Here is a 12648-nt window from a genome sequence, read left to right as displayed (position 1 = left end):
TGGGTGTGTCTTTGAATCTATATATGACATAGTAATGTGGGTGTGTCTTTGAATCTATATATGACATAGTAATGTGGGTGTGTCTTTGAATCTATATATGACATAGTAATGTGGGTGTGTCTTTGAATCTATATATGACATAGTAATGTGGGTGTGTCTTTGAATCTATATATGACATAGTAATGTGGGTGTGTCTTTGAGTCTATAAATCCATCCATCTGTTTTCTGTACTGTTTATCCAACACAGGGTCGTGGGGAGCCTGGAGCTTATCTCAGCCTCGACAGGATGCCAACCCATTACACACACAAACTATGAACAATTTGGAAATGCCTACAGTGTGTGTTTTTGGACTGGCTAGGAATCCCCCAAAGCACAGAGAGAAGATGCAAAGACCACGCACACAGGGCAGAGGCGGGATTCGAACCCCGAACCCCGGAGGTACGAGGCAAACATGCTAACGACTAAGCCACCTTGCCCCTGAGTCTATATATGGAAGTCATTGTTAGTCGTTTATGCTCATATTTGCTAGCAAAACCTCCTTGTGTGAAAACACAAAACTACTTTAGAGGGCGGGGTTCATATTCAAGCTTAAAGACACACCCATCAGCCGCCTACTCAAAGCCCCGCCCTCATTTGGCTTTTAAATGTCACACAGCTGAGAGTCAAATGAATGATTTGGCCACACCCTGTTATTGTGCGCGCGTGTGTGTGTGTGTGTGTGTGTGTGTGTGTGTGTGTGTGTGTGTGTGTGTGTGTGTGTGTGTGTGTGTGTGTGTGTGTGTGTTTTGGCGGTTAGACCTGTTTCTCCTGACACACCACCCTGTCCACCCCGAGCCTCATCCGGACAGGAAGTAAAGCACACTCGCAATCTCGACAGCATGGGATCATAACTCATCCTCCTCACAGCCAGATGATTTGATCAGTGTGGAGTTTCCTCATTTCCTCCGTCCTGATCTGCACTTCAGACCCTGACATGAACATGGCCACCGATTTGGGATACAACTTTGTTTTTAAAGGTGAGAGTCAGACTTCTGAGTGCTGTATGAAAATACACTGTTGGTGTCTGATGGTTTCTGGTGTTAGGAATGCAAATTTGGCTTTACCACTTAGAAAAGTGCACTGACGTTCATGTCTTCATGTCTATCTCTCTCTCTCTCTCTCTCTCTCTCTCTCACACACACACACACACACACACACACACACACACACACGCACACACACTTTGGTCAGTGGTGTTAATAGGAGAATCTGGAGTCGGGAAGAGCAACCTGCTGTCCCGATTCACCAAGAGCGAATTTAACCACGACAGTCGCACCACCATCGGGGTGGAGTTCAGCACTCGCAGCGTGCAGCTGGATGGAGTGACCATTAAAGCTCAGATTTGGGACACAGCCGGTCTGGAGCGCTACAGAGCCATCACCTCAGCGTGAGTGTGTAACTGCAGACAGAAAACACTAGAAGACACTGATAACCTTCGCTCTAAAAACAATCATTCTCTTCAGATCAGATCAGAGCCGTAGCAGTTTAAAATCTGGAGCAACTAGTAAATGACCAGGAAGTAAACCAATGATCAGGAAGGTGGTGATAAGATGGAGATAGAGATCCTGAAGACCACAGATTCACACTCAGCGTTGACAGGGCCATGTTTTGTTTAGGTTTTTGGGTTTGTTTGTTTTTTACACCAAACTGCATTTTGGAGCAAGACTTCAAATCTGCAGGTGGTGTTTTCTGGGTACTTTATTAAATAGTCTGCAGCAGCTAAGATCTTGTTTTAAAGCAAATTAAATTGAATCAGTTTCCACAAACATAGCCTATGGCTATGGGAAAGTGTAAGTGCAGACCCCTCCCACCAAAAAAATAAATAAGCAAGGGGAACTAAATACTAGTTTTAGGAAAACGTTCTGCGTTTGCTGGTTCCGGTTGGAATACGTTTTTTGTAGGAAAGTGTTTCTTCTGATTTACCTTCAGAGTGCCAGGTCAGTCATCTAAACAAGGAAGAACATATTGCAAAGACTGGGAGAGTAACAAGGGGGGATTATGGAGTGGATAATGGTCGGACCAGGTGCAGATAAAAAGCCATGTTGAATGAAACGTGAATCAGAAATGCGTGCGCACCACCGTGACGTCTCCACTTTCCTATCGCAGATTGTGGTGCTTTTTGGGTCATCTGGTCCGATTCCTGAGATGGAGTTAAGCTGGAATTTTTGCCAAGACTTGGAACCATGTTCACAGATGCACAGTTTAGTTCATTCTTCTGGTTTTAAATCAGCCGTTAGAAGCCGCAGTCACAATAACATGCAGCTCGGATGTGCTGCAGTAGAGGAAAAAAAACGCAAACAATTATGAGCAAAAGCATCTGATGCCCTGCTGATAAATCTGGAGGTGGGTCTGTGATGCGTTGGAGCTGTTTTTGTGGCTGTTTGAGAAAAACAATACAAAACCTGGTTGTCTCTGCCAGGAGGTTAAACCCAGGCTGTAGATAGATATCAATAAAACATGCATTGAAGTGTTTGCGAGACACAACGATGAACGATTTGTTTCTCTGGATCTGAATCCTGTAAAACTCTGTATTGTGAGTTTACGAGGAGGTCCACGTGCACAGGAAACTATGTTCTGAATGGACGAGTGGATGTGAGGTCGTCTCCAACTTTGTTAGATATCACAGGAAGTGACGCAGCGCTGTTCTCTCCAGGAGAGCCTTCAGCAAATATTAATTGTGTGGGGTGCCAATACTATTGAAATCACCAACTATGTGGATAAAAAATAAGACAGTATCACCGTGTGTTTAACGGTACTGATACTGCGGACGTCTGTAATGTGAAATAGAGAATCTTACATATTATTCAGTGAATTACAGTAATTTACATATTACTCAATAATTGACGTATTATTTGGCGTAGAGACTTTAAACTGCGTCCACAGTTTAACGGTGAAAAAAGCTGTGTTTTCTTATTTTGTCTGGATTATTTACAAGTCTACATTTTTTTTCTATATGTAATTTTAGAGATGTAGTGTTTTTAGTTATCCCCCCGTATGATTCACAGGACATTAGTTTTATCTGTGTTGTAAAAAAAAAAAAGGGATGATTTTCATGAGGGGTGCCAGTACTTCTGGATTTGCATTATATAGCTAAACATACACACAGTTAATTGTGTGAGAGTTATAAATAATTGCATTAATGTGACGGATTCACATGAGTGCAGAGTGTAACACACAGCTCTACACACCTGTGACCGGTAAACAGGTAATTAGGGTTCGATACCTGACTCAGGTGTGCTCCGGGTTAGAACAAAAGCAGAAGAATGTGGTCCGGCTGTCGGCGTGGCCTGATTGGAGGCTGTATAATGGGAAATGTGTTGTTCAGGTATTACAGAGGTGCGGTCGGAGCCCTGCTGGTGTATGACATCAGCAAACACCTGACGTACGATAACGTGGAGCGGTGGCTGAAGGAGCTGTACGACCACGCCGACCCTCACATCGTCATCATGCTGGTGGGGAATAAGAGTGATCTGGCAACCCAGCGCACAGTCCCCACAGAGGAGGCCAAAGCCTTTGCAGGTAAAGAGAAAAAAAAGCGTAATAATTGTTTGCTCACACAACGCTCCCAGTTTAATGATCGTACTGGAAATGTTGCAGCTACGTTGTAGGAATGTTCACAAACGTTATTCAAAGACGTTATCAGGACAGTTAGAGGACTTGACAGATGGTGGAAAGTTCTGCTAACATAAAAGTGGTCCACTACATGTGAACATTAACGTACACATGTATATGACCAAAAGTATGCGCACCCCGACCATCTAAATCTAGTGGAAAGCCTTCTCTGAAGCGTGGGAATAAATCTGGAATAAATGGGATGTTCAACAAGCACATACGAGTGTGATGGTCAGGGTGCACAAACTTTTGGACATGTAGTGTATGTTTAGAAAATACTTATGCAAATCAATTAGTACTCTTAAGATACAAATAGTTCTATGTAACACCACAAAGGTTTGTTTTTTTCCATCCCACTGGGTATGATCTTAATCTAAAACCTTTGAGGAACCATTTTTTCTCTAAGCATGTGGTATTTTGCAGTTCAGGGTTAATTGTGTTGTTCTGGGATTTTGCTCAGAACCCTAAGCACCAAGGTTCTTCTAATGCACAACTATTCCTGTAGTTCTCCTGGAGAACAGTTCTGTAGTAATAAAAACTTTGTGTCCAGAGAACACTTTGAATCGTGTTTAAGGCTAACGCTAACTCTGCTCCGCTCCTTCCTGCAGAGAGTAAAGGTCTGCTCTTCATCGAAACTTCAGCTCTCCAATCAACCAACGTCGGGACTGCGTTCCTCCAGGTTCTCACAGGTGTGGGTTCTAAACATGCTGACATTTAGAAGTGTAATGAAGTAGAGAAAGGAATCCAAGCACTGTCATTAACCGGCGTCAAAACACACACACACACACACACACACACACACACACACACACACACACACACACTTGCCACCAGGAGGCGCTGTTTCCATCTCACTGTATGTAAAGGATTTTAATATTAAAGTTACAGTGGTATAAACAATGTAAAGACTGGGCTAATAAGACAGAACTTTGCTAAGTAGTGACCACAACAGAGGGTTCATGTGCACATGTGAAGAGAATGTTATGGGTCGTTTTCTTTCTTTGTGTCTCAGAAATCCACAGGAAGGTGGCGAGTAAACAGGTGACTCGAGGTTCCATCAGCGCCGTGACTCTCGGCACCACCGGCCCCATCATTGAAGCTACAGAGGAGAGCAGGGGCTGCTGTAGGAAACAGTGAAGATAAAAAAAAACCTTCATCATCCTCACAGAGATGTCTACAGCGTTACGAGCTTTACACTGTGTAAAAGTGAAGCTGGTCCCTCGGCTATGTTCCAATACCGTTCTCCAGAGCACGCTCGTCCACTTCCCCTAGATTAGATGAGGATCCCGTTGATGTCCGTTTGGAAAATCTGTAACGCTTTCCATCAGATTTCTAAAGATTTTCATCAGGGATATTCTGGATACTATTAATCACAACTAGAGCACAACAGAACCTTCTTTTATGAGAATAAAGTCAGAGAATCCATCAGAAACCATTAGGAACCAAACGATCCATGAAACTACCATTACAAACCACCAGAAACACATTAAAAACCATTAGGAACTGGAAGATCTGTAATGGTTTCCATCAGATTCCTGAAGGGTACCGTTAGAGATGTTCCAATTTAGCATTACAAAGAAATCAGATACTCCAACAGAAACCATTAGAAACTATTAAACGACCATTACAGACCACCAGAAATGCATTAAAACCCATCAGGGACCAGTAGAACTCTGTAACTAGTTTATTTTAATCTCCTTCAGATTTAAGTGGATAATTTAAAATTAATAATCTTAAACAGTGGTGTTGATTAGCTAGTGATTAGCTTAAGAATGTAAAATTGGGTGTATTTTTAAAACTGTGTCCATATAATCACACAGAAAACAAACAACCAACCAGAACACGCCTAGCGGCCTAGCAGTGGATTAGCATAACGATGAGCTCATGGCTAAGTGTGGAAACAGGAACTTTCTGACTTCTGAGAAGGAATAATCTGTTTAAACTTGTAATTCTGAGTAAGAATTTAAGTCAAATCACTGATTTAAGTCAGATGTTGTTTTTAATGGCTGAATACAGGAGTTGAGGTGGGTTTTTAACTCAGGATTGTGTTAGCTCAGGCTTGTGTTAGTTCAGGATTGTGTTAGTTCAGGATTGTGTTAGTTCAGGCTTGTGTGCTAGCTCAGGCTTGTGTGTTAGTTCAGGCTTGTGTGCTAGCTCAGGCTTGTGTGCTAGCTCAGGCTTGTGTGTTAGCTCAGGATTGTGTGTTAGCTCAGGATTGTGTGTTAGCTCAGGATTGTGTGTTAGTTCAGGATTGTGTGTTAGCTCAGGATTGTGTGTTAGTTCAGGCTTGTGTGTTAGTTCAGGCTTGTGTGTTAGTTCAGGATTGTGTGTTAGTTCAGGATTGTGTGTTAGCTCAGGATTGTGTGTTAGTTCAGGCTTGTGTCAGCTCAGGATTGTGTTTGCACTCTGAGGTGACATTTTTTCGGTTACTCGAGATGGAGTGTGTTGAACAATACACTCTGATACACACTGCAAGTACACACTCGTGTGACGTAAGCCGTGCTTTGGAGTGGCTAGGGGAAGTGGACAAGTGTGTGTGGAGAATGTTATTGGAACACAGGGCTGGGTTTGGATCATGTGATGGTTTTTATTTTAATGTGATTTTATTTTAAAGGGGTCATATCATGATTTTTAAACATTTTTAAACGTTCTTTACTATGATTATTGGTTGTAAGAGAGCAGGTTAAAATGTTTTAATGTTCAAAATACGCATTATTTGTCAAATAATGTACATTATTGCAGTACCAGAAATCCCAGGAATGCACAGATTTCTGCAAAGCCCCTCCTTCTGAAAAGCCCAGACTTCTCTGATTGGCCAGCTGGCCGGCTGCATTGTGATTGGACAAAATCCCCGCGCATGAGTCATGAATGTATAACGCGATGATGGCGTAACGATCACGTCATGGCCAGTGTTTAGCCTTTAACATTTACGCTTCGCATTGACGAGTTGGAATTAAATGATTTTTTAGACCTGATGTAATGCACAGAAGGCGAGCCTGCAGAAAATGTTTACACGTCATTTATATTGTTTTTGTTCGTAGAAAATCACACGCTTTAGATTTCAAATCTCCGGTCACAAAAAATGTTGATTAAAAATGTAAAATTCTAATATATTTTAATATGAATTCTATATTTTATATCTCCGTGTATAATTCTGCAAATCCTATCCCCACCGTGTAGATTCACCAGAAGATGAACACAATAACATTAAAATATTTAAACATGTACACTTACTGGACTTCATTTGAGGTGATGTCTGAAGGGGACTCAATCAAGTGGACTTATTAACGTATGGGAGCACAGCCCATGGGTCAGGTTTCTCTCACTTCGAATGACCTCTTCAGGTGTGGATTTATTCGACTGTAATTTAACTCGGGTCTGCTTTCAGTGAGAAGGGTTTACACAAAAAATAAAGCATTTGAGTTATTTGTTGTGGAGCTGAAATCACCTGAACAGGTAAGAGAGACAGTGGAAGTAAATCACAGCAACAAAAAAATATTAATTTGGTAAAGAGCAATGTAAAAATCAATACCGTGTGTGTGTGCGCGTGTGTGCGTGCATGGTGCTTATTCCTATTTATAATTTATACACAAATGATAGACCAGAGAGAGTATTCCGGCCAGGCCGTGACGTTTATTGACATTAAAGCATTAGCAAATATATATATTTTAACTGATGTAACACCTTCCACAGAGTGTTATGACGTCTCACTGTGATCTGTACGTTTTAAAGAAAAGTTTTCCGAGTGCTCAGAGTGATTAGTGAGTGGTCAGTTGAGTCGGAGCACACACTCGGTCCCGGGATACTGCGGCAGGTTCAGACCGTACTTCCTGTCCAGAGCCGGAGGAACAAACCGTCCGCCCAGGTAGTGATACCGGCCCTGAAAGTGAGACGCAGCTTTCTTCGGGGCGGTCAGAGAGACCAGCAGGTCGGGCTGGATCCCGTCAGAGGCTCCGTTCTCCACGTCCCAACCTGAGAGGCAAACAAGACACATCAATCAAGATATGGGTGTGTGTGTGTGTGTGTGTGTGTGTGTGTGGTGGGGGGGCAGAAGAAATGAAATCAAGCCTTTTTTGTTTATAATGGTCAGAAACAGCAGCTACAGAATGTGGAAAAAAAAGGGAAAAAAGTGACCATGTTTTCAATTCGAAATGAAAATGAAGGAGTGCAGTGTACACGGCCCCCGGAGCGAGACAGAAACAGATAGATCAGGTGATTAAAGAAAAGGTTATTATTATAAAATGAATGAGGATGTTAGACTCCTGACCCGAGGGGATGTCGATGCTGGCGATGGGCACGCTGATCTTCTTCAGAGAGGATAAAATGGCGGCGAACGGCTCGCGCACTGCTCCTTTAAAACTGAAACCAAAGATGGCGTCGATCACCACGTTATAAACCTCATCCACCTCATCGGCCTGGAGGACCGACAGTAAAGAGTTAATTTATATATTTATAATTATATACACGCATAACAATCAGAACACAAAGAGAAAGGTGTGTGAAAGGGGGTGTGGCCTATGTGTTGGTTCTAATAAAGGTTGTATGATCAGTGTGCACGGCAGTCCGAGTAAAGTGGGCGTGGCCTCGGTATATCAGTCACAGTGAGGTGGGTGTGGGCTATGTGTCAGTCCACGTAATGTGGGCGTGGCCTCCGTGTGTCCGTCTAAGTGAAGTGGGTGTGGCCTGAGTACCTGAGGTAAACATAACTTTTTTTGTTTGTTTGTTTTTTTACCTCTGGCATTTCAGACAAGAAAGAAATCTCCATCTTCTCACACTGAGTGGTTAAATTCTGGAAAAGTTGTTTGTTTGGTCGTTTTGGGTAAAGAACAGCAGGTTCATATCCCTATTTAACACACACACACACACACACACACACACACACACACACACACACACACACACACACACAGAGAAAACTTCATAATATTATAATCGTAGTACTCCTCATCATCTCTGCTGCTGTAGTGTAACTCTGAGGACAGAACCATCTCATCACACCCTGATCTGATCAAGAACAAACAGCCACAAGATAAAAAGTGGAAGAGTGAGACTCACAAACAGTTTGAGATGGCGAGCGCAGACCAGACCGTCACCGCCGTTATTCCCTGGACCACAAATCACTAACACACGGGGTGGGAGTTTGAGCAGAGACTGTACAGGATATGCCTGAGAGAGAGAGAGAGAGAGAGAGAGAGAGAGAGAGAGAGAGACACACACACACACACACACACACACACACACACACACACACACACACACAGTTAGAGAAGACATATGCGTTTTCTGTAATGATAGCTTGTGTTTTAGTCATGTGCATAAACTCGTCTTTACCTTTGTAACGGCTGTAGCACAGCTGAGTCCAGCGAGCTCCATCAGCTGATCCACACTGAAGCTGTACTCGGAGAAAAGCTCCTCATCGATGCGCTGAGCTTCCTCCTGACTACACACACACACACACACACACACACACACACACACACACACACGACTGAGATTTTACTCTATAAAAGAAAAGGTTATCTCATTCATTTAGGCGGATGTGTCCTACTCACCCTAAGTACCTGACTGACTGGGCCATGCTGCAGGCCTGCCGGGTGAACCGTGGTGTGTAAGTGTGTTCACACACATGTGTGTGTGCTGCTCTGCGTGCGATGACAGTGGCTCCCCGTGACGTCACAAAGAGACCAATGCCGAACAGAGCCCGTAATCCCAGCATGCACCTGGATGGAGCTGGAATATGAACAGAAGTCATGGGAATTCAGACTGTTTTCAGTGAGTCAGATTATTTGATTCACTCTCCAAAAAGAGTCAATTTTTTTTTAAGTTCATTGCTTTTACACAAGACCAATTTTACGATGTTTTGAACACAGTGATCGTTTAAAACGCAGTAAACATCGCTGCAGTAATCTGATTGTGCTGGCGAGTCTGTGCTTCATTAAAAATATTAATTCACATTTTTCCTGATAAGAGTCGACTCTCAATGTTCAAATGAGCCGAGTCTAACAACCGACTCTTCACTAATAAGCAGAAAGACAGGTGAAAACGTCAATATTACATTTTTAATAACAAAGATAAAATAGTTAATAACAAATATAAAATATTCACATTGACCTCAAATGTAGTCGAATTAACGATATACTACCTCCTGTAATTTAGTTTGAGAAGCAATTACGACCACATGAAGTTATGAGCGCTTATAACCTCCATGTATGAGGACTGTGATAGACTTTCTCACTCTCACTCACCTGTGAAAAGCGCGTGAGCTACAGAAACAGCTTTTAAACACGGGAACTGAGAAAAAACATGCAGCGCTTTAACGCAAAATAAAGAATGTCAACATAACCCAGTGACTCTTACGTCATTTCCGGGTTTCTACATTCGCCCTGCATTACTCGCAATATTGATCAATCATTTCTACAAAACAATCATTCAAACATATCTGTGAAAATGAGAACATTTTACCGAGTTAACTTTATCTATGGTGGTTTGGAGAATCTAAATGAATGCGTAGGTTATTTTAACGTGTATCATGCCAGTGAGCTAGCTGTAATAGTTAGCATCTCACCGTAACTAGCTGGCTATAAATAATCACGCGCTTTGATATTAAACATTTAACTGACACGTATGCTAAATCTATTCAGTTATATGAGTAAAAAAACACAAGCTTGCTAATTTAGTAAGGATTTATTTACCTGCGCCAGAGAGTTACTGTGATTTTAAATCAGGCGAACACAGTGGACACCCGGAAGGTCCTCACGACACCGGAAGTTTCAAAATAAACGCCACAGAACACGTTTTTATCCATGTCTAATCATGGTTCATTTTATGTACAGAATATGTTTTATTATATCCATCCATCCATCTTCAACCGCTTATCCTTTCAGGGTCACGGGGAACCTGGAGTCTATCCCAGGGAGCATGGGGCACAAGGCGGGGTACACCCTGGACAGGGTGCCAATCCATCACAGGGCACAATCACATACACACTCACACACTCATTCATACACTACGGACACTTTAGACACGACAATCAGCCTACCATGCATGTGTTTGGACTGGGGGAGGAAACCAGAGTACCCGGAGGAAACCCCCGCAGCACGGGGAGAACATGCACACTCCACACACACACACAGGATACTCAAACCCCCGACCCTACGTGCTAACCACTAAGCCACCGTGCGCCCATGTTTTATTTACCTGATAAATAATTACTTCATTGTTATTCAGGATTATTTCAGTATTAACAAAAACCTATAAGATATTTGTTTGTTTATGTTATTATCTGTTTTAGGTATTTTAAAAGTTACATTTGGGAGAAAGGTTTGAAAATATGAACACATGACAGTACCAGAAAAACACATCAGTTTTATTTTATTTTATTTACTGGTTTACACACACTTTATTTATCTTATATTTCATATTTACTTTGAGTTCTTACGATAAAAACGACAGGTGGGTGAACTGCATGAGGTTGAAACTTAGCAAAGCTACTTAACCTTCATCAGCGCTGACCTTTATAGCTAGACTTAGCCAAACCTTTCATACTAGCTAAACCTTAATACTAGTACCTTAACACCTTAATACCTTAACACCTTACACTTAAAACCTTAAATCTAGAGTTAACTAAAATATTAAAACAATCTAACCCTTCACACTTAAACTGTTAGAAGTATTCATACTATATAAATGACATTTGTCCTAACTCTTTTAACTCAAAATGAACTCTTAAAGAACTGCAAGCGCTAACAGTGTTCTAATCGTCTAAACAATGTGCAGTGAGTGTAGTACAGTTATTAATCATCCTGTCCACTCATGTCTCCTTCATCATCACCGTCATCATCATCCTCTCCTGCATTCAGACGCTGATTAAGGCGCGAAAGCAGCAGGGGCAGGTTTATCGCTTTATCCTCCTCTTCATCATCTTCATCCCTGGGAGGATAAAAACGACGAGCTTTCGCCACAAAGTCTTCTGCAGCATCCAGATAAATCAACCGGTCCTGAGAGAGAGAGAGAGAGAGAGAGAGAGAGGCAGAGATAGAGAGGGAATGAGAGAGAGAGGGAGGGAGAGAGAGAGAGAGACTCTGACTTTCACAATCTTTTATTTTTAACAAAAGGTCACATTATACACACTAAAGTCAAGTGTGGTTCAATATAAAAAATAAACAAATATTTAGAGAGCATTAAAAAAAACCCATAAATATATAGGTAATAAATTAGGTAAATAAAATAAATCAGCACAACAAAAGTCGTTTTTGTTATCAGCCGTTAAGAACATTATCAGCCTAATGCTAGTTTAAAACAAAGTTCTCCCTCCACTACAGAACACAGAGCCTCCTCGCAGCACCACACTGCCTTGAACTGGGAGAGAGAGAGAGTGAGAGGGAGAGAGAGAGATGGGGAGAGAGATAGAGAGAGGGAGAGAGAGAGATAGAAGGAGAGAGAGAGGCAGAGAGAGAGATAGAGATGGGGAGAGAGAGATATATATATAGAGAGAGAGAGATGGGGAGAGAGAGAGATAGAGATGGGGAGAGAGAGATATATATATATAGAGAGAGAGATGGGGAGAGAGAGAGATAGAGGGAGAGAGGGAGAGGGAGAGAGAGATGGAGAGGGAGAGAGAGAGGGAGAGAGAGAGGGAGACAGAGATGGAGAGGGAGAGAGAGAGAGAGATGGAGAGGGAGAGAGAGAGGGAGAGAGAGAGGGAGACAGAGATGGAGAGGGAGAGAGAGAGGGGGAGAGAGATGGAGAGGGAGATGGAGAGAGAGAGAGTGAATTATAGTCAGATTTGAGGAATTTGTATCGGTAGCCAGATGTTAAGCAGCTGTATGTAGTTGGTTGGTGGTTATGAGGCGCATCAAGACCCTGCTGCCCCCCTCACTGGATCCCTGCAGTTTGTGTATCTCCCTTCCACACAACCCTCACTCACTCCTCACACACCCCTCACACACCCCTCACTCACTCCTCACACACCCCTCACACACCCCTCACTCAACCCC

At 42.5% G+C, this 12648-nt stretch overlaps 3 protein-coding genes across 5 annotated transcripts in view; 1 reads left to right on the top strand and 2 right to left on the bottom strand.

Moving 5' to 3' along the window:
- The first annotated feature begins 810 nt into the window (after window positions 1–810).
- Window positions 811–5134, top strand: rab25a (RAB25, member RAS oncogene family a). Of its 2 annotated transcripts, none has more exons than XM_053675341.1 (5): window positions 811–1017; window positions 1244–1427; window positions 3366–3559; window positions 4261–4341; window positions 4665–5134. In XM_053675341.1, exons 1-5 carry the CDS (start codon window positions 975–977, stop codon window positions 4787–4789), a joined length of 627 nt encoding a protein of 208 aa, XP_053531316.1. In that variant the 5' UTR covers window positions 811–974; the 3' UTR covers window positions 4790–5134. The 2 variants fall into 2 exon arrangements, with proteins under 2 accessions (XP_053531316.1, XP_017310482.1); XM_017454993.3 differs by having other exon boundaries at window positions 816–1017; window positions 1232–1427.
- Window positions 5135–7260: 2126 nt separating this feature from the next.
- naxe (NAD(P)HX epimerase) lies at window positions 7261–10401 on the bottom strand. Of its 2 annotated transcripts, none has more exons than XM_053675043.1 (7): window positions 9898–10055; window positions 9205–9382; window positions 8984–9092; window positions 8708–8818; window positions 8385–8495; window positions 7920–8067; window positions 7261–7624 (listed from the first exon to the last, which is right to left on the bottom strand). In XM_053675043.1, the coding sequence occupies exons 2-7, from the start codon at window positions 9366–9368 to the stop codon at window positions 7422–7424; spliced, it is 846 nt and encodes a 281-aa protein (XP_053531018.1). In that variant the 5' UTR covers window positions 9369–9382; window positions 9898–10055; the 3' UTR covers window positions 7261–7421.
- A 598-nt stretch (window positions 10402–10999) lies between these two features.
- Window positions 11000–12648, bottom strand: part of mreg (melanoregulin) — a 7679-nt gene continuing 6030 nt past the window's right edge. The window contains exon 6 of the mRNA XM_053675340.1: window positions 11000–11649. Within this exon, the coding sequence (XP_053531315.1) occupies window positions 11446–11649 (204 nt within the window). The 3' untranslated portion in view covers window positions 11000–11445. The remainder of the gene's footprint in view (window positions 11650–12648) is intronic.

This window comes from Ictalurus punctatus, chromosome 24 (genome assembly GCF_001660625.3).
Source record: "Ictalurus punctatus breed USDA103 chromosome 24, Coco_2.0, whole genome shotgun sequence".
Lineage (NCBI taxonomy): Eukaryota > Metazoa > Chordata > Actinopteri > Siluriformes > Ictaluridae > Ictalurus > Ictalurus punctatus.
The sequence above is the reverse complement of the archived record's forward strand: the minus strand, read 5'-3'. Positions and strand labels throughout refer to the sequence as shown.

Bases quoted from the DNA above. Each gene is read 5' to 3' on its own strand.
- rab25a (XM_017454993.3), top strand. From the start codon at position 975: ATGAACATGGCCACCGATTTGGGATACAACTTTGTTTTTAAAG. The intron at 1,018-1,231 runs GTGAGAGTCAGA...CACTTTGGTCAG, and splicing joins ATACAACTTTGTTTTTAAAG to TGGTGTTAATAGGAGAATCT. The intron at 1,428-3,365 runs GTGAGTGTGTAA...TGTGTTGTTCAG, and splicing joins TACAGAGCCATCACCTCAGC to GTATTACAGAGGTGCGGTCG.
- naxe (XM_053675043.1), bottom strand. From the start codon at position 9,368: ATGCTGGGATTACGGGCTCTGTTCGGCATTGGTCTCTTTGTGACGTCA. The intron at 9,093-9,204 runs GTGAGTAGGACA...GTGTGTGTGTAG, and splicing joins CAGTCAGTCAGGTACTTAGG to TCAGGAGGAAGCTCAGCGCA. The intron at 8,068-8,384 runs GTAAAAAAACAA...TCGGTCCTCCAG, and splicing joins TCTTGTCTGAAATGCCAGAG to GCCGATGAGGTGGATGAGGT.